General features: G+C 42.4%; 1 protein-coding gene across 10 annotated transcripts in view; it reads right to left on the bottom strand.

Annotated features, from left to right (window-relative positions):
* znf618 (zinc finger protein 618) overlaps positions 1-20,681 on the bottom strand; it is a 144,116-nt gene extending 123,435 nt beyond the window's left edge. For 4 of the 10 annotated variants that reach the window (XM_038782378.1, XM_038782382.1, XM_038782384.1 and 1 more), the window contains exon 1: positions 20,566-20,681. Coding sequence is in view for 2 of the 10 variants with exons in the window: in XM_038782385.1 (XP_038638313.1) it covers positions 8,970-9,012 (43 nt within the window). In the remaining 8 variants the exon portion in view is untranslated. The other 6 variants (XM_038782379.1, XM_038782389.1, XM_038782385.1 and 3 more) reach the window with 5 other exon arrangements.
* Positions 20,682-21,900: the final 1,219 nt, after the last annotated feature.

The raw sequence follows: 21,900 nt of genomic DNA, 5'->3' as shown, positions 1-21,900 counted from the left end.
AAACAAATTATACGCACTGGATTCTGAAATTCAACAAATCATTGGAGAAAGTGAAAAGAAAAGCAATGCAACTAATGTTATCATTTGCCATATTTGATTTCCGAAACCAGAATATGGTTTGCAACAAATCTGTTTATTTCTATTCAACCAAGGCCAGACAGACAAAATATATGTAAGCAGTAGATAGTCAGAGAAATAAACAAGAGTACCATATTTTCTTTCCCTAGGTTGATTTGTAACATTGCTGTTCCTGTTCAATCCTTATTCTATTAGACATTAAGACTTTTCTCACAAGCACTATCACTGATACTTAATTATGGCATAGCACGTGTTATTGTAAAGTACCCCCAAGAAAGGATGCCTTTCCGTCAAAACGAAACACCATCTTGCTTTCCATCCTATTGTTCCATTAAACCACATTTTTCATCAAAACTGGCTTATTTAGTGGCTTCGGAATCTGACAATGAACACAAGTCAAAACACAAATCACATACATTCTTTTGTTTCAGCAAACACCTAACTACTGTTAACAGAACTGCACTTAACACAATGAACAAATTTTATCCATTTCTTAAAGTAAAAAGAAATCAAAAATTGTAATATGAAGAAATAGAAGTAAACCATATGGCCCTTGAGCCTGCTCCGCCATTCAATACCATCATGGCTGATCTCTACCTCAATCCCACTTTCCCACCTGCCCCCAACATTATACTCCTGGTAGCTAGTTGGTGAAGGAAGAACAAGACTTTTAATTTTGGAATAGATTTATTCACAATGAAATGTAGCAGGTATATAGCTCCTGACTCTATTTTACACCTGCGTCAGTCATTGTCACTTGATGTGTGCTGAAATAGCCATCCAATCAATGCCCTCCACCAAGTGCTTAACCTCAATTGATTTTGAGTATACTCAACAAAGGAGCATCTATAACCAGCTGGAGTAGAAAAATTCCAAAGATTCAGTACTCTTTAACTGAATACATTTCTCCTCACCTCGATCACTTATGATTGGCTCTTTATCTTGAGGCTGTGCCCCCATACTCTAGATTCCCCAGCTAGGGGAAACTATATCCACGTCCACCCTCTTGAGCGACTTCAGAAGTACGTTTCGATGAGATCACCTCTCATTCTTTTAAACTCCAGAGAATACAAATCCAAATTACTCAGCCTCTCATCAGGAGAGAACCGGTGGATGTGGTCCCACATAGCAGATTGTAAAGCGCATGGGATTACGGGTAGTGTCTTGAGATGGCTGGAGAGCTGGTTAGCAAGCAGTAAGCAAAATGTTGGAATAAATGGGTCTTGGCAGACAGTGACTAGTGGGGTACCGCAGGGCTCTCTGCTCGGACCCCAATTCTTCATATATATTAACGATTAGGACGAGGGAACTAAATGTATTACCTCCAAATTTGCAGACAATACAAAGTTGGGTGGGAGGATGAGCTGTGAGGAGGATGCAGAGATGCTTCAGGGGAATTTGCACAGACTGAATGAGTGGGCATATGCATGGAAGATGCAATATAACGTGCATAAATGGGTGATTATCCACTTCGGTAGCAAAAACAGAAAGGCAGATTATTATTTGAATGGGTATAAATTTTAGAGGTGGATACTCAGCGAGACCTTGTCCATCAGTCATTGAAAGTAAGCACGCAAGTAAAGCAGGCAGTAAAGACGACAAATTATAAATGGGATGGGGAGTTGCATGGGTTAAACGGGACTTCCTCCTGTGCAAGGATGGGCCTAATACAGTTTAAGGTGGTGTACAGGGCGCATACGACGCATATGAGAATGAGTGGGTTTTCCAGTGTGTAGCAGATGAGTGTGAGAGGTGTGGGCGGGAGCCAGCGAATCACGTGCACATGAAAAATTGGGAAGATTCTGGGCTCGAGTGTTCCATCTCACTCTTTTAAACGCCAGTTGATATAATCCAAACCCTATGACAGTTCCCGGAATCGCCTCTGTACTCCCTCCATAGCAAGTTCCTCAGACAAGGACATCAGAACTGCATACAATACTGTGGCCCTCATCACCCTATACAATTGCAGTGAAACATCCCTATTCCTATACTGAAATCCTCTTTCTATGAAGGCCTACATATTATTTGCCGCCTTTTAAAAAAAACAAACTATTATATTACAAACATGTATGAAAACAGGTTACAGCAAATAAACACCTCGGGGAAACATACTTCCCAGCAATCAACTATATAGTCTGTATAACTTTTCCCCCTTTCTCGCCCTCTTTCCCCTCCCTCCCCCATGATAAACAGCTCCTCAAACACGATCACAAACATGCCCCACATTTTTTGTTTTGAAAAATATTGAGGTATTTATATTTTCCACACAAAATAATCACAAATCAAATTAACAAATTGCAATTAACAATCTCAACAAAATACTCCGCCATCTTGCCCCCCACTGCCCAACTCTCCTGCCTCTCCATTTTACCCCACCCCACCCGTTGACATCTTCTCTAAGTCGATAAATGGCTGCAACCTCCGGACAAACCCCACCACAGAACCTCTCAAGGAGAAGCTATTAATGTTAAATACTGCTCAGTGACCTATTTCCTGGACAACGTCAGCCAAGGTGGGGCAACATTTACCATGGCAGCACGGTACCATAGTGGTTAGCAAAGTTGCTTCACTGCGCCAGGGTCCCAGGTTAGATTCCCTGCTGGGTCACTGTCTGTACGGAGTCTGCACGTTCTCCCAGTGCCGGTTTCTTCCCATTCCAAAGACGTGCAGGTTAGGTGAATGGGATATGCTAAATTGCCCTTAGTGTCCAAAAAGGTTAGATGGGGTTATTGGGTTAAGGGGATAGGGTTGAAGTGAGGACTTAAGTGGATAGGTGCAGACTCAATGGGCCGAATTGCCTCCTTCTGCACTGTATGTTCCATATACTATGTGCGTTGTTCATTCCATCCATTAGTATGTGTAGCTTTTTTTGCTGTGATGGGACCTGGTCGCCTGAAAATTTTAATGCCTTCAACCTATTGTCCTCCTACTTTGACACCTTTTGGAATTTAATCTGCCTGTTTGATCCTGGTTTCCACGTACATGTTAAAGAGCAATGGAGAGAGCTTGGTCTCACTCTGCATGTTAAAGAGCAATGGAGAGAGCCTGGTCTCACTCTGCATTCAATTACACTAGGTTCAGTGTCACCATATGGTCCTGATTGTAAAAGTCAGTTCCATGTACCAAGAGCCACCAAGAGCCACAATCACATCTCCCAATCACCACCGATTGTCTCCAGCACTTTCAACACCTTTTGCCAGTTCACCCGGTCAAAAGCATTTTCATAATTCACAAAGCAAGTCTACTCTGCTTGCTGGTGTTCTATGCTTCTTTTGATTAATTGCTTTAGCCTTTCTTCTGCACAACCTTTCCGAAAACCACAATGATCACCGTCAATGTAATGGTTTGCTTTGGCTTCCAATTTATTTGGTACAATTTTTAATATGATCTTGGATGCACATGTAATCAAAGTTATGGTGTGATGCTCTTCACATTTTGTGGTAATCTGCCCTCTTCTCCAAGTCTTCTGGCCATTCTCCCTTCTTATACATAACCTTACACAAGTTATTCAATTCTCTTGTTGCCTTCTTTCCAAGTTCGTTTATTACTTCAAAAGGAATTACAGCACATCCTTCTGCTTTTTCTGGGTTGTTCTTTGGCGCACTCCAGAAGAAATCGGATCCTAAATCATCTTGGGAAATGACATTTCTCTGGTTATAGTTCTGTTGGCTTGCTTTCCTTGTCTTATAGGTTTTTAATGTACTCTTTCCATCTATTTTTACTTCTCGAGTTTCTATAAGCAGTGTTCCATCTTTTACAATCAATTCCTTTTTTGCACTTGCTTTTCTCTCCTTTCCCCAGTCAATTCTTATATTTTCTCAGGAGTATCCATTTGTCTTTTCATATTTCTTTCAATTCTCTGCACTGCTCTCCCCACCAATTCTCTTGCCAGGTCAGTCTCTCTTAGCTCAATGTTTACTTTTCTATAGAATCCTTTACCTTCATTAACATTTTCGTTCTTCCACTTTCTTCAGCAAATCTTCCACGATCCATGGCTTTCTAACTCTTTCCCTATAACCACGGTAGCATAGTGGTTAGCATTATGACTTCATAGTGCCAGGACGCCAGGGTCGATTCCCAGCTTGGGTCATTGTCTGTGCGGTGTCTGCACGTTCTCCCCATATCAGTTTGGGTTTCCTCCGGGTGCTCCGGTTTCCTCCCACAAGTCTCAAAAGACATGCTCTTAAGTAATTTGGACATTCTGAATTCTCCCTCTGGGTACCCGAACAGACACCAGAATATGGTACTAGGGGTTTTCACAGTAACTTCATTGCAGTGTTAATGTAAGCCTACTTGTAACAATAAAGATTATTAAAGATTATTATAGTACCAATGTTTTCTAGCACTTCCTAACCTATCCCACTGACTTTGGCAATTGCTTTCTGAACTATTGCTAACCTTTAACATTTTATCTACAGCTTCATGAAAGTTAATCCCTCAGAGCCCTCCACCTTCTATCCCATTCAAGCTTTTGATTTCTCACCTTAATTTTTTTCAGCTGAATTATTACTTTCATGACAACTAAACTATGATCTGTTTTAGTGTCTGCACTTGGGTAGACACAGGAATTTATACTATTCCAATATTGCAGCTTGACAAGGATAATTTGGCACCTTTTCAGATCCACAAGTGACTTCCAAGTGTCTATTATGCTTGAGCCACATGTCAAATGTACCTTCCATCTTTTACATGTCATACCTGGCCTCCCTAAACATTGTGCCTCTTCCTCCTTAAATATCTGTGCCTCTGGGGCAGCACGGTGGCCTAGTGGTTAGCACAACCGCCTCACGGCGCTGAGGTCCCAGGTTCGATCCCGGCTCTGGGTCACTGTCCGTGTGGAGTTTGCACATTCTCCCCGTGTCTGAGTGGGTTTCGCCCCCACAACCCAAAAATGTGCAGAGTAGGTGGATTGGCCACGTTAAATTGCCCCTTAATTGGAAAAAAAATAATTGGGTAATCTAAATTTAAAAAAAAAAAAATCTGTGCCTCTTCCTCCTTAAATATCAACAAAAACTAAAAATGCCAAGAATGTGATTAAAGTTTAGGATAATGTGGCGATTCAAGATCTGCAAACTTGTTCTGATAACATGAATTGGGATACTTTTTTTATGCAGGATGAAAAAAACAGCACCACAGATAATATAAATTGTTATCTTTTGCAAACAGTTTACTGTCCAAACAAAAATAATTAAGATTTATCTAAACTAGATATCTTAAATTAAAAAAGGACTTAAAAGTAATTAAGAAGAAAAGACAAATTTGCATTTAGTGTTGGGGGCCAAGACAAACTTAAATAAAAAATACAGAGAACAGAAGTCCAGAATGTGAAAGATGTGTACAGAGACAAGCTACATAATTGTATTAGGACAAATAATTCCATAAAATGTCAAGCATCACAGTAAAGAAAAATTACCTTTTTTTTGTCTGCAAACAATTCTCATGGTGTTATGAATGAATGGAATAGATATTTTAGCCAATGGTGAATTTGGGGAACTTGTGATTTTTCAGCAGGCTTCCATTTCATGAATTAGTTGTTATCAACAACAAATGAGAGGTAGAGAAGCAATTCAAATGTGTGAATCCCAAAGTAAGCATGCAGCCCAGATAAGACTAGCAGAAAAATTCTGAAATAATGTGCTTGTCAGTTAGTAGCTCCTTTCTCTCTGATCATTCAGAAATCGTTTGGCACGCATACATTCCTTAATGTTGGAAATCAGCCTTCATTGTTCCGGGTACTAAATAATGGCCTGTTGAGCTGAACAATTACCCACCAGTTGCTCTTGCATCAGTTGTCATGAAGTGCTGAGTGGATTGTTATTAAACATCTTTTGGATCCTCTTGTTCCACATATTGATCAGTTAGTTTCCCTATCAACCTGATAGATCAGTGGGAAATGCTGATATGACCGTGATCCATTTCATCCAATGGCATTTGGATAGATTAGGCAACTATGTTCACGCCAATATTGTGGATTTCCCATCAACTTTGCATACCTGTGCAACCATTCAAGCGATTGAGAAATTGAAAAATCTGAATGCTAATCCTACTCTCCTACTTTGGACTAGTGATGTCCTTCACATCAGCATCCAACAGGTAACAAGTCTTTGGGTTCTACTCAGAGCCAATGTTAACAAATATTGGATCCTCCTTTCACCTTTGCTTTTCATCTTCTATACGAATGACTGTCAAGCAGAGCACACAACCTAATGATCCCAAATTTTGCTGATATGGTACTTTTTGGCCTAATCGGAGAACAAACTAACCTACAGGAGCTCAGTGCAGAAGTCTGTAAAATTATGTAATAATTTTGTTAAACTGAATGAAAAGGTGGAACAATGAGTTATAGGCTTTAGGAAAGTTAATGATATTGTTCCTGTGAAGATTCATGATGGGGATACTGAAATATTTACCAGGTACAAGTATCTAGGTATCAAGTATGAATAAGCCGAATTGGGGTGAGAGTTTGGCTCAAGTTAGAATCAGAGCTTGATGGGAAATGGAATGAGAGTTTGGTCAAGTTAAAATCAGCATCGGGGGCAACAATGTAGTCAAGGGATATGCACACTATCTCAAAGTCAATCTTTTGTGCAGATCCCACAATCATGAAACTCTTCCACATAACTGTAGAGTGCCCCATCCTTGCTGAATGTCTCTCCCAGCAGTGTTGTCTTATGAAAGTACATGTTGTCAGGGTTTTTGATGAGCAGATCTTTCTTGACAAAATTTGTTCTTGAGTAATTTTGAAGTGAAGAATGTTATGAACAGTGAGAATTACTGTTAGATATGTTCAGCAAAAAGGCTACAATCTACAATCCCTTAGCCGTAGGACTAATCGGTTCTTGAACTTGTTTTTGTTGTTCTCTAACAGGAATTTGATGTATGGAGGAAGATATAATGATGGAACTCTGGCTGATTATTTAACATACTGGAATGGTTTTAAATATATTTTAAATAAAGTTTGTAACAGGCTAATTTTCTTTTGAATATTAATATTCATGTATATGTTTTATTGAACAAGCCATGTATCCAAAATTAATTTACAGATAGAAAATAAATGAAAAGGAATTGAACTCAACATCCTTCGGTTTTTGACATCCTGCCTATGGCTTCCAATTTCTTTTCCACATCTGCTTTCACTGACTACAGCATTCCAGTCCCTCATAAGCGCCAATACTTTTTTTTTTAATACAAGTTCTTCTAGTTTTGGTACTCCCATGTCCACTTCATCCACATGCTCTAGTGTGGACATGTACATTGCTTATAATACCACCACTAGATCAGCATGGAGAACCACCTTTAGCAGTTGTCACTGTGTTGGTCAATTCTCATCACACTGTGACATTAGGCAACATTATAGCAATGCCTCTTTGGCTTGGTTCACCACCTGCATAAATAACTCTTATATAACTTTCAAAATTACCACAATCTCTCCATATTATTTCTGTAAACGTCCAGGCTATACCTTGCCATTTGTCTTGACATTTTCCAGCTTCCCCTTCTCATCATGTCCATACATTCCACATCCCTTTTCTCACCAGTTTTCAGCAAGGATTTTGCATGTTGTTGATCTGAAAGGGCTTCCCCCCCCAGCCAGACATAATACAAAGCATTTTGTTGGTTCCAGTTTCATCGTTCATCTTATATTTGCCAACCATGAGCAATATGACTAGGGAAAAGAATACATGGTGGTTTCCTGCTGCCTGCCTCATTATGCTTAAAGGAAACACAGGTATTCTTCCCAAAGGATCCTCTGCCTATAAGCAGCCATTTGTCCCTCGAGGTTCCAGCGTTTCTGCAATCACTGTGAAAAGTTCCCAAGCTCTGCCATTGGCCTTGGCTCATAACCCTGAGCATGGGATGTTGGACTGAGACAGTTTACTGTTGCATATTTCCAATTGTAAAAAAAACTACTACTGACTGTGATGTTGGCCAATCCTGTGAGGATGCTTCAGAAATGAAATAATAATTAAAATGTAGTTACTGTAAAGCACGCAGTCTATTAAAATAAATATTTTATTGGTTTTCCTGCCCACTCAAATAAAGCAAAAACTCAAGTTGGGTGAAGATCATATGCACTCAAAGCACTATTATCACCCACATGACTGAGTACAAACTTCTTTCCTTTCCTCAAACCAGAAAAACTGAATGGAGGTCCTTCCTGGAATTTAACAACAGAAGGCTTAGCCGATTTACACCTCTGGTCTAGAGGCAACATGACCAATCCACCTTCCCTGTCTGCTGCTTCAGCAGACCTGCCACCAGATGCTGCACAAAGACACTGGTCTTTGTTCCTTACTCCACATTGCTGGTGCACTGAGTTACTAAGGCAGGAGAACAGGATCCAATTCTTGAAAAGACCTAAAATTGACTAGTTTCCTATCTCAGAAAAAAAAATCATGGTCCAAAATTAAACATTCTCTTTGTGGATAAAAGTAAATTACCAGCTTTGACAAAGAATCATCGCACTCGTAACGTTAGCTCTTTTCTCTCCCTACAGATGCTGCCAGACCTGCTGAGATTTTCCAGCATTTTCTCTTTCGATTCTCTTTATGAATTTCACTAAAAACACATGTGACATCACATTTATGTTCTAATGCTGTTTATTAATATGGCAACCACCCAGCAAATTTCAGACAACTTAAGCAAAACAAAATATTGGGGAAACTGAACTTACATGTACATGCAGGTGGAAAATGGTGGGTTACAAATAAAGCTTGATTTCCCAGTACATCACAAAAATACAAAACAGAAAAGAGCTGAACTCCAGAGGTGAGGCAAGAATGACTACTCTTGACATCATGGCAGCTTGTGATCGAGTATGGCATCAAGAAGCCTGAGCAAAATTAGTCAATGGGAATCAGGGGAAACGTTTCTGCTGGTTGGACTCATACCTGGCACAAAGGAAAATGGTTGTGATTGTTGGATGTCAATCATCTCCGTTCCAGAACATCATTATAGGGATTCCTCAGAGTAGTGTTCTCGACCCTGCTTCAGCTGCTTCATCAGTGTCCTTCCTTTCTTCATAAAGTCAGAAATGAGGATGTTTGCTGATCACTGCACAAAGATAAGAACCATTTGCAACTCCTCAGAGACTGAAGCAGCCCATATCCAAATGCAGCTTCACCTGGACAATATTCAGGCTTGGGCTGTCAAGTGGTAAGTCACATTTGTGCCACACAAGTGCCAGGTATCTCCAAAGAGAGAGAATCTAACTATGACCCCTTAACCTTCATTGGTGCACCATTACTGGATCCCACACTATCAACATCTTGGGGGTTACCATTGACCAGAAACTTAAATAGACTATAAATACTGTGGTTACAAGAGCAGGTCAAAGACTACGAATCCGGCAGTGAATAACTCACCTGCTGACCCCCAAATCCTGTATGTAATCTACAATACTTCCCTTGCTTGGATGAGTGCAGTTCCAACAACGTTCAAGAGATTTGAAACCATCCAGGACAAAGCCTGCTTGATTGGCATTTCACCACAAACATTCACTCTCCACCATTGATAAATAATGGTAGCAGCATGCACCCATCTACAAGACACACTGCAGGAACCCATACAAGCCGCCTCAGACAGCACCTCCCAAATCCATGACCTCCACCATCTAGGACAAAGGTAGCAGATGCCTGGGAACACAACCATCTGCAAGTTTCTCTCCAAGCCATACTCCATCTTGACTGGAAATATCATCACTAATTCACTGATGTCAGGTCTAAATCCTGGAACACCCTAACAGCATTGTGGGTGCACCTACATCATATAGACTGAAGCAGTTCAAGATGGCAGCTCATCACCACCTTCTCAAGGGCAATTAGAGATGGCCATGAAATGTTGGCCCATGTTTATTTTTTGAAAATATTTGATTACGGCATATATAATTTTTAACAATGATTTTCAAGAGAAAAAAACAACAGAATAAATAACACTCACCCAAAAACCAGACCCAGCCAACATGGCTTACATACACAGTTCCTCCATCCCCATTTCCCACCTCAACGAACCACACCCCCCCCCCCCCCCTCCATATCTGTCCCTCCACGCTACAGGCTACCAGGAAGGCAAAGGCCAACACATCTTCCCATCTCGCCCTCTGGACTCCCGAGTCTTCCGACACACCAAAAATCGGCACTTCTGGACTCGGAACCATTCGTAGCTTCAATACCGAGGACATGACGTCGGCAAATCCTTGCCAGAATCCCTGAAGCTTTGATATGCCCAAAACATGTGGACATGACTTGCGGACCTCCCACACACCATCCACAACTATCCTCCACACCTTCAAAGAACCTGCTCATACAGGTCATTACAAGCCCTGTGGACTACCTTGAATTGTATCAGGCTAAGCCTGGCACACGACAAGGACGCGTTAACTCTACTCAGGGCATCCTCCCATAATCCCGCCTCTAATTCCTTGCCCAACTCTTCCTCCCATTTTCGTTTTACCTCCTCCCTATTGGGATTCCATGAGTTCTTTATAAATTTCTGAGACCTTCCCCTCCCACACTCCCATTTTGACACTACCTTGTCCTGTATCCCCTGGGGCGGTAGGTGCGGAAAGGTCGAAACCTGCCTCTGTGCAAAGTCATTCACTTGCAGGTAGCGGAACCCATTCCCCCAGGCAGCTCAAACTCCTCCTCCAAGCACGGAAAGCTGCCGTCAATAAACAGGTCCCCAAACCGCTCGATCTCAGCTCGCAGCCACCTCCACAACCCCCCATCCAACCACCCCACCATGCAAACCCGTGGTTGCCACAAATATGTGTCCATACCGACGGCCCCTCCACTCCCATGTGCTTCCGCCACTATCCCCACATCCTCAAGGCTGCCACTACCTCCGGGCTTGTGGAGTACCAAGCTGACGAGAACGGCAGAGGTGCAGTTACCAGTGCCCTAAAACTTGTGCCCCTACATGAGGCCGCCTCTAGCCTCTCCCACACCGACCCCTCCCCCATTACCCACTTCCTCACCATTGCTATGTTCACCGCCCAGTAATAGTTCTTGAAATTCAGTAAGCCCCCCCCCCTCTCCTCGACCCCGTTCCAGCAGCACCTTCTTTACCCGCAGGGTTTTATCCGCCCACATGAACCCAGAGATCACAGTGTTCACCCTCTTAAAAAAAGCCTTCAGGATAAAAATAGGCAGGCACTGAAACACAAATAAAAAAATCTTGGGAGAATAGTCATCTTTACTGTCTGCATCCTCCCCGTCAGTGACAATGGGAGCATGTCCCATCTTCTGAATTCCCCCTTTATCTGCTCCAGTAACTGAGCCAAACTCAGTTTATGTAGCTGCTCCCGCTCCAACTGGATACCCAAATAATGAAAGCTCCCTCCCACCACCTTGAACGGCATCCCCCCAATCTCCTCTCCTGCCCCTTCGCCTGAATCCAAAGACCTCAATTTTGCCCATATTCAATTTGTACCCCGAAAACCAGCCAAATTCCCCTAAGATCCCCATAATCTCTCCAATCCCCCTCCGCGGGTCAGAAATATACAAAAATAGGTCATCTGCATATAGCGAGACCCTATGCTCCACCCTCCCCACCCCCGTAAAAATCCCCTGCCAGTACTTTGACACTCTCAGGGCCATCGCCAGTGGCTTACAGCCAAGGGAAACAACAGTGGGGGGAGTGGACATCTCTGCCTCCTCCCCTGGTGCAGCCTAAAATAATCAGAGCTCGCTCAGTTCGTCCGCACGCTCGCCACCGGTGCCTGGTACAGCAACCGGACCCAGGTCACAAAACTCCGCCCAACCCGGAATGCCCCAGGACCTCGCACAGACACTGCCACTCCACCCGGCAAAGCCCTTCTCCACATCCAAAGCGACCACCACCCCCACAGCCCTCGGAGGGCATCATAATCACATTTAGCAGCCTTCTAACGTTCACCGCTAAATGGCTCTCCTTCGCAAACCCTGTCTGGTCCTCCCCTATCACCCCGGCACACAATCCTCTATTCTCGAGGACAGGATCTTGGCCAACAGCTTTGCGTCTACATTTAGACGAGAGATTGGCCGGTATGACCTGCATTTTTACGGGTCCTTATCCCGCTTCAAGGTGAGAGAAATCGAGGCCTGTGACATCGTTGGGGGAGCATCCCTTGCTTAAATGATGGCCTATATACAAACAAATTTGTTTTATAGTTCATGTAAACTCTACAGCATCATGTTCCCTCCCCAGATCTTTCTATATTTACAATTTCAGCCAGTTTCCAAAGGCAATCAACAGACTCTAGAATATTCCACATTTATACAAGAATCATGTTCCACATAGTATTTGACTTAGCTATATTAATCGCTATAAACTGTGGTCCAGCTAATAGTCAGTCATTCAGCTAATTTTTAAATGTATCAATATACAGTGATTGGATATTAACCCAGGTCAACAACACCTCAAATCTTTTAATTCAATAATAATTGGACAATAAAAAGCCCAAAGAAAAATAAATTATTAGAAGACTCCTTACTCCTTCACACGAAACAGAAGATCAAGCTTCAAACTTGAGACAACTTTCAACGCCCCGAACAGAAACATAAACAGGCCATTCGGCCCTACAAACCTGTTCCACCATTCAATATGACCGTGGCTAATTCTCTATCTCAACGCCATCCTCCTGCTATCTTCCCCATACCTCTTGACATGTTTGGAGTTGAGAAATCTATGATTCGCTTCTTAGTGACTTAGCCTCCACGGCCTTCTATGGCAGAGAATTCCACAGGTTCATCAGCCTCGGAGTGAAGTTTCTCTGAGTCATCTCAGTCCGATTCCAGGCTTGGGTCGCTGTCTGTGCGGAGTCTGCACGTTCTCCCCGTGGCTGCGTGGGTTTGCTCCTGGTGCTCCAGTTTCCTCCCACAAGTGCCGAAAGGCGTGCTTGCTAGGTGAATTAGACATTCTGAATTCTCCCTCAATGTACCTGAACAGGTGGTGGAGTGTGGCGACTAGGGGATTTTCACAGTAACTTCACTGAAGTGTTAATGCAATCCTACTTGTGACACTAATGAAGATTATTAAATGTATCCAAAGAGTGTGACTCCTGTTCTATATCCCTCACCCAGAAGAAACAACATGCCTGCATCCAAGTCTGTTCAGGCCTTTCAGTATTTTATACATTTCAATGTGATCCCCTCGCATTAAAATCCAGTGAATACAGCCCAGCTGACCGAATCTCTCCTCATGCGACAATCCTGCTATCCTAGGAATCAGTCTATGGTGAACTTTCACTGCACACCCTCAATGGCAAGTATATACTTTCTAACATAAGGAGACCAAAACTGCACACAATACTCCAGGTTCGGTCTTCCCAAGGTCCTGTACAGCTGCAGTAAGGCATCCTAGTTCCTGTACTCGAGTCCTCTTGTAATGAAGGCTAATATACCACTTGCCTTCCTAACAGTTCGCTGTACTTGCATGCTTGCTTAGTGACTGGTGTACAAGGACACCCAGGACCCTATATACTTCAACATTTCCCAATTTTGCCCCATTTAAACAATACCATTGTTTCCCTTCTGAAGTGTATAACATCACAATTATCCAGTTTGTACTGCATCTGCCATGTATTTGTTCACTCATTCAACTTGTCTAAATCAGCTTGAAGCATCACGACTCACATTCCCACAAACTTTTGTATCATCAGCAAACTTGGAAATATCACATTTGGTTCCCTTATCTAAATCATTGCTGTTCATTGTGAATTGCTGGGGCCCAAGGACTGATCCCTGAGGGACCCCAAGAACCATTCCGAAAAAAGGACCATTTATTCACTGTTCCGTCTGCTAACTAATTCTCAATCCATGTCAATACATTACCTCCAATCCCATGTGCTTTAATTTTGCAAACTAACCTCTTGTTGTGGGACATTATTAAAAGCTTTCTGAAAATCTAAATACACCACATCCACCAGTTCACCCTCATCTATTCTGCTAGTTATGCCCTCAAAAAAATTCCAGCTTTGTCAATCATGATTTCCCTTCCATAAATCCATGTTGACCTTGTCTAATTCCATTGATATTTTGTCCTGTTATCATATCCTTCATAACTGACTCTAGTATTTTCCCTACCACTCATGTTAGCCTAACTGGTCTGTAATCCCATTTTCTCCCTATATTTTTAAATAGCAGGACTGTTTTAACACCCTCCAATCAACAGGGACTGTTCCAAACATTTACAGAATTTTGGGAGATGACAACCAATGCATGCACTATTTCCATTGTTCTCTCTTCCTTTAATACCCTGGGGTGTAGATTTCAGGCCCTGGTGATTTAGTGGCTTTCAGTCCCATTAATTTATCCTGCATTTTATTTAGCAAGACTAATTTCCTTCAATTCCTCCTTCCCACCAGATCCTTGGTTCCTGAGCATTTCTATTATTTTCTATTATAAATTTTTCCGTTTCAGACTCTAAGAGACGTACATTTGTCTTCACTCACCTTTTTCTTTTAGATACTTATGGAATATTTTACAGTTCATTTTTATGTTACATAGAACAGTACAGCACAGTACAGGCCCTTCGACCCACAATGTTGTGTCGACCATTTATCCTAATCTAAGATCAATCTAACCTACACCCCTTCAATTCACTGCTATCCACGTGCGTGTCCAAGAGTCACTTAAATGTCCCTAATGACTCTGACTGCACCACCTCCGCTGGCAGGTCATTCCACGCACCCACCACTCTCTGTGTAAAGAACCTACCTCTGACATCTCCTCTATGGGCTTTTCACAGTAACTTCATTGCAGTGTTAATATAAGCCTACTTGTGACAATAAAGGATCTTTACCTTCCTCAAATCACCTTAAAATTATGCCCCTTCGCGACAGTCATTTCCACCATGAGGAAAAGTCTCTGGCTATCCACTCTATCCATGCTTCTCATCACCTTGTACATCTCTATCAAGTCAGCTCCAGTGAGTAAAGCTAGCTTCCTCAACCTTTGTTCATAAGACATGCCCTCCAGTCCAGGCAGCATCCTGGTAAATCTCCTCTGCACCCTCTCCAAAGCATCCACATCCTTCCTATAATGAGGCAACCAGAACTGGACAAAATATTCCAAGTGTGGTCCAACCAGGGTTTTATAAAGTTGCAGCAAAGCCTTGCGGCTCTTAAACTCAATCCCCCTGTTAATGAAAGCCAGCACACCATACGCCTCCTTAACAACTTTATCTACCTAGGTGGCAACTTTGAGGGATCAATGAACGTGGACCCCAAGATCCCTCTGTTCCCCCCCACTTCATAGAATTTACAGTGCAGAAGGAGGCCGTTCGGCCCATCGAGTCTGCACCGGCTCTTGGAAAGAGCACTCTACCCAAGGTCAACACCTCCACCCTATCCCCATAACCCAGTAACCCCACCCAGCACCAAGGGCAATTTTGGAAACTAAGGGCAATTTATCATGGCCAATCCACCTAACCTGCACATCTTTGACTGTGGGAGGAAACCGGAGCACCCGGAGGAAACCCACGCACACACAGGGAGGATGTGCAGACTCCGCACAGACAGTGACCCAAGCCGGAATCGAACCTGGGACCCTGGAGCTGTGAAGCAATTTTGTTATCCACAATGCTACCGTGCTGCCCCGAAAAGCCACTTCCAAGAATCCTGCCTTTAACCCTGTATTCAGCATTCGATTTGACCTTCCAAAATGAATCACTTATTTATCTAGGTTGAACCCCATCTACCACTTCTCATCCAGTCAATGTCCTGTTGTAACCTGAAACAGCCCTCGATACTATCTACAACTCCACCAACCTTCATGTCATCGGCAAACTTACTAACCCACCTTTCTACTTCCTCATCCAAGTTATTTAGAAAAACCACAGAGCAGAGGTCCCAGAACAGATTCCTGCAGAACACCACTGGTCATAAACCTCCAGGCGGAATAATTTCCATCCACTGCCACTCGTTGTCTTCTTTCGGCCAGTCAATTCTGTACCAGACAGCCAAATTTACCTGTTAAATGCAATTTACTCTCATACACAAATAGGAAATGCACAAGCCAAGAGCGTGAATTTAAGATTAGAACATAGAACATACAGTGCAGGAGGAGGCCATTCAACTCACCGAGTCTGCACCTACCCACTTAAACCCTCACTTCCACCCTATCCCCGTAACCTAATAACCCCTCCTATCCTTTTTGGACACTAAGGGCAATTTAGCATGGCCAATCCACCTAACCTGCGCGTCTTTGGACTGTGGGAGGAAACCGGAGCACCCGGAGGAAACCCACGCAGACACGGGGAAACGTGCAGACTCCGCACAGACAGTGACTCAGCGGGGAATCGAACCTGGGACCCTGGTGCTGTAAAGCCTCAGTGCTATCCACTTATGCTACCATGCTGTCTTTTGAATTGATCCATTCTGTAAAAATAAGGTTGACTTGACAGATGGTTTTAAAATGTTTTGCTGCTTGTGGCAGCAAAAAATAAAAATACACTGCTTTAAAAATAGTTTCAATTGATAAATGTGCCTCAAATCTATATTAATATAATCAATCGCAACATAAAGGACCATAAATTCTGCAGTTAATTCCAAATTATTTAATCTTCATCACTCAAAAGTCAAAATCAGTTGCTAGTTACTTTAATGCCGTATATTAAAATCTAAGCACCGTCATTGTTTAAGAATTTTCTGTTATGTTGTGGACACTAACTTTTGCATATGTAATTACACCTGTAGACAACGGTGAAATACTGTTTTCCAATGTGATCTTTCCAAAGTTATATTACAAAATTCCAATCAAAATACTTTCAACAAAACCCATCCCGTTTACCTTCCTTCGGTTCTGACGAGACATATTCTGAAAATGTTAACTCAATTTCCCTCTCCACAGATGCTACCAGAGCTACTAAATATTTCCATCACCTTATGTTTGTATTTCAGATTTCCAGCATCCACAACATTTTGTTTTTATGGTATTAATTATGCTCAAAAGCTTCAGGGATCAGATTAATTTTGGGAATAGACAAGAGATTCGCTGGATAGAAAAGGGTATGGAGTTGGGGGTGGGTTGAAGAGAGAGGAGGGTATGATAGAAAGCACTAACTGGGACGTTGCAGGGATCTCAACTGGAAACTTTTGTTTTGACTTGGATTCAGAATCTCAATGTACTTGATCAGATTTTAAAATAATACCAAACTATGAGGTACACTGGAATCTGAACTGCTCAGAAATTACAGTATGAGCTGGACAGAATTTGTAAGTGGACAAAGCATTTGATTTGACATGTAAAATACTGCACACTGGAGAAAATATTGATGCCAAAGATACATAGAAAATAGGAGTAGGCCATTTAGGCCACTTCGAGCCTGCTCCGCCATTCAATATGGCTGATCCTCCATCTCAATACTCGACAAGTGATGTTGAAATAATTAATATTGCAGTTGCTTTTGACAATAATGAACAAGACTCAATTGACAGCTTGTTGGCTGACGAGTAAGATCACAAATGAGTATTTATAAAATTTGTTTTTACTCAAATTACCTTTTTGCAACTTCCTATTGCTGTCTTACAAACTTAATTTATGTATTGCATGCCAAGCAGTGCAGTCATTACTTATTCTGCAATACTTGGGTCAGCTGCTAATTATTTTATGTTCTGCTCCTCTATAACATGTATCCCCTCCCAAGATTTACAATAACCCATATTTTTCTCAATGTGCATAAATTATGCCATCTATTGCAACAATCTTGCCTACCTCAGTTTACCCATATTTTCTTGCATTTGCAAAATCTGTTTAAACACAGTAAAGTTATGATTACCACTAATTATAATGGAGCCAGAGTAACCTTATTTTCAGCAAAGGTAATGAGAGCAGCATATAGGTTCCAGGAAATAAAGTGGGAAGAGTCTATTACTATAAATCACTTATTCCATAATTTACCCTTGCCTTTGTGCCATTTAAGGGTTCCTATGCCACAGGAATTAAAAATCCTCCGGAAAACCTGGGTCAATAAGTTTTATTAACACTGATTGAAGAGCATCTGAAATGGAAGCAGCTATATTAATTTCCCACAACAAATCTGTTATATCAAGCATCCCCAACATATAATCTGGCAGGAACTTTAACTTTACAGAACTCAAAACTCTCCAATCCTCGTCACAAGAGCTCAACAAAAAGACTGCTCTACCTTCATTGTGGTTACAAAAAAAAAAAATCAAAATTACTCATGAAGGGTCATTAGCCTGAAGTGTTAACTCTGTTTCTCTCTACAGATGCTGATTAACGTGCCGAGTATTTCCAGTTCTTTTTAAATCAATTACTCAGACTGATGTATTAAAAAGGAATCAACACTTTTAGATTTCACGGACTCTATCATCTATCCATCTATTTGTAATTAAGGCCACTAGTTTCCTGAGGCTCATGGTGAATGAAAGTTTCAGTTACTCCAAGGGATGTCAACTTTGGATCTAGCAGTCATATTCCACAATTAAACACATCTCTCGTGAAAACAACAAATCATGATGATCGCTGTATACTCAGTCTGCTGCAGAAAGGGGGAATAACTTTTGCAGTTAAGTGGGCTGAACAAGTGACATATCCAACATTCCCAAGTTAAAGTGGTACTTGGTTACTAATAGAAATTTTAATAATAATCTTTATTAGTGTCACAAATAGGCTTACATTAACACTGCAATGAAGTTACTGCAATTTACTACTCTGCAGCCGAGAACAACCATAGAATGCCAGTTTGGTGAGTAGTTTGGTGAATACTTTGTGTGATTTATTCATTGAGATAAGCAGGTTTATCAATTGTAATCACAACTGACCCAATTCCAGCTAGTCAGTCATCCAAATCAATATTGCTAAATGAAAGCACTGTTACAATCTTCCTAACATTCACATTCAGCTAATTCAGTCAAAATAGCACAGCCATATTAATGAAAGGCTCCATGTGAAATACCTAGGCCATGTAAAGTAACCTATTCGAATTTTGTTGCTATAATAGGCCTTATGGTCCCTAACTGTGGGGGGGGGGGGGGGGGGGGGGGGGGGGAGGAGACAGGAGAATTATTAGGTCTCTTGGTCGCTTTCTAGAGACTTGTGCTGAAAGTACACACACACACGGACACACACAGACACACAAAAAAGGTTGGGTTGGCAGTGATGCCATCTGCAGTCTGAAAGGTTCACTGGTGCCATAATAGTCAAATGAGCAAGATACTGGCATCCAGTCACAAGCTAACTCAGCAGGGGAGCAGTAAAGGGAAAAAGTTATTAGAGGATTCAATCATTTATCTATTTGCAACTTCTTTATGAAAGCCACACCTGCTAAAGAGAAACGTTTGATGATCTGAAACTTACATAAACTATTCTAATGGAGCATCAGAACTATACATTTGAGTTTTTAGTGCTGTTGTTTTCCTAACTGAAATACATAAATACTTCCTTCAAAACAGTTCCTTTCCCAAAATATCCAGTGTATCTGAGGCCGGACTGGAACCTCAAAAAAACCAACAATCAACACATCATACAGTCATCATACTGTAAAGTGATCGCTTCTGTTGTCCATTCCCAAAAATATAACTGGGTCTTACCGATATTCCTACCCGGCAATTCTTGCAATATTTCATATTATACTAGGTCAGACCAACATAAACAAATGGACGGAAAAACGAGGCCATTTCCATACCTGGGATTTAATTAATTCAAAAAGGCATTCAAATAAACTAACCATTCGCAAACTACACTCGAAGCTTAACCATATATATTCGGGGTTTTTTTAGTATAACGACCCCGTTAGACATTTACAATCAATCAGTTTGCACTCATTCCGAGGCATCTCAAATCTTAATCAAACGTACACAGCACCGAGTAGTATGTGCAGCAATCAGGCCACATTCTCAGTATCATACTGCATGTTGAATGCAACATACCCCTCCTTTGTTGTAATAAACAGTGCAAATAATTGTGTACCCTCTTATTACCTCATCTGTATGCAGCTTATGTGGTTCATGTGGCTTTGAACTGAACTCTTAGCAGCTGGAACGCAATCAATCTCCCCGGGAGATGGTGATGAGGCTTGTGTGGTTGTGGAATTACAGCGAGCCACAGGTTTTACCCTACCCACCCACCCAGAGCGTTAACACTTTTGCGGGGAGTCCGCTAGCCCTCCTGTGGAGATAAATAAATGAAAGCCTGCACGTAAAAAGCGCTGGCTCGCTTCATCTTACAGTACATTCACCACCATCCCAGATCTGGGGCAGCCTCAATCTGCAACGATTCCCAGAACTACACCACCGAAGGGGGGAATGATGATGAGGAGGAGGCGGTGTTTAGAGGGTTGGGGGCGCTGGCCAACCATGAGACTGCACAGGGCACAAATCAACTCCTCTCAGTAACACAGCGGAGGCCACCGTTCCCCACGAATAGAGAGAGGGGGGAGGGAGAAACAACTTCTCCTTGGTCAGAGAGTAAATGTCCAAATAAACGCAGGCAGCGAGCGCAGAAAATCAGGCATGCTCTAACGGTGCCGAGGTTGAATACTGACCATTCCAGTGGAAAATGGCCGCCACAAGCGTTTGGTGGCGAACCCACTCCGGAAACGGAAAATGGCCGCCTAACCGCCGCCCGCGCGCGCCTGCCCGCCGCCGCCGGCTAGAACGTCACGCTCGAATCTGGCCAATCCGGGGGCGGTTGGGGTAACCCCACGTGATCCAGACAAGTTGCCTGCCCTCTCTCCGGAAAGGGGGGTGTGGAGAGAGAGCTCGAGGGGCTCGCGCGTACTCTGGGAAGCCGGCCTGAGTTAACGGTTCTTTCGGCTTGCGCGCTCTTTCTGTGGCGAAGGTTGACCCGAGCTTTTCTCCCTGTTTGCACTCGACCGACCCATCTTACTCCTTTTTTTAAAAGATCCTGTCGTCCAGAAAAGCGATCCAAAAAAAGTATCTATTGGAAAACGTCGCCGCGCTGCTGCCGAGGTTGCGCGCACTTCAGCGACTTCAACCAAGGTTGCAGAAAGTTGGGGAAACCCGAAGCAAAAAAAAACGTCGGAAACATTCGGTATCTGGGCTTTATTGGGATGAATTCGTTTTATTCCCGTTGACTTCGGCTGGGAATCATCATTAATAAGTTGTTCAATGCTGCTCCTGTTTGCATGCCGCAGCCACTCGGTCGGTGTACGAGACAAGAAGTAGCTCCCTGTCTGCACAGAGGAGACTGGAAACCGCCGGAAAGTAATTAAACAACAGTCCGATGTGAGGATTGCACTTGTCGTTCAGAAGTTCTCCAATGTAGGATTACATTACCCGTGAATCTGAGGCAGCCAAAACAACTCGACTTCATGCTGGCGTTTCTGCTCCACGGCAGCCCCCTCTCTTCATCTCATCCGACCGACACATTCTTCCCATCCTAAATCCAAACCAAAATATTTCCAGTACTGAAAATCCAAAATGGGCAGCGTCTCGGAAGAAAGAAACGGGAGTTAATTGTTTCAGGACCACCACCTTTCATCATTAGAGATCTAACAGTTCATGAGCAAATACAGAGACGGGAAATGAAGTCTCTTGGCAGGGCAAGAATGACAAAAGATTTGTGCAAAAGAAAATTGGTGGTAATGGGACAAATAAAGAATAACTGTAAATGGTAAAAACAAAACTTATGCACCAACTGCTGACGGGAGGGGAGGGGAATGTGGTTTGAATGAAAGTGTTTTCCTGAACCAATCCATTAAAAACTTTCTGGCATATGTGATCGTGGCACAATTCCAAAGTCTGTTGCAATTGCATAATTAGTAGCAGTAATTGTGGCAGAGAAGGTGAGGTAACACAAAACAACAGAACCAAAAATAGCTCAAGAAAATCTATGTGAAGAAATCGTCCACATCAAA

Source organism: Scyliorhinus canicula, chromosome 21 (genome assembly GCF_902713615.1).
Source record: "Scyliorhinus canicula chromosome 21, sScyCan1.1, whole genome shotgun sequence".
NCBI lineage: Eukaryota > Metazoa > Chordata > Chondrichthyes > Carcharhiniformes > Scyliorhinidae > Scyliorhinus > Scyliorhinus canicula.
This window is presented reverse-complemented; position numbering and strand designations above follow the sequence as displayed.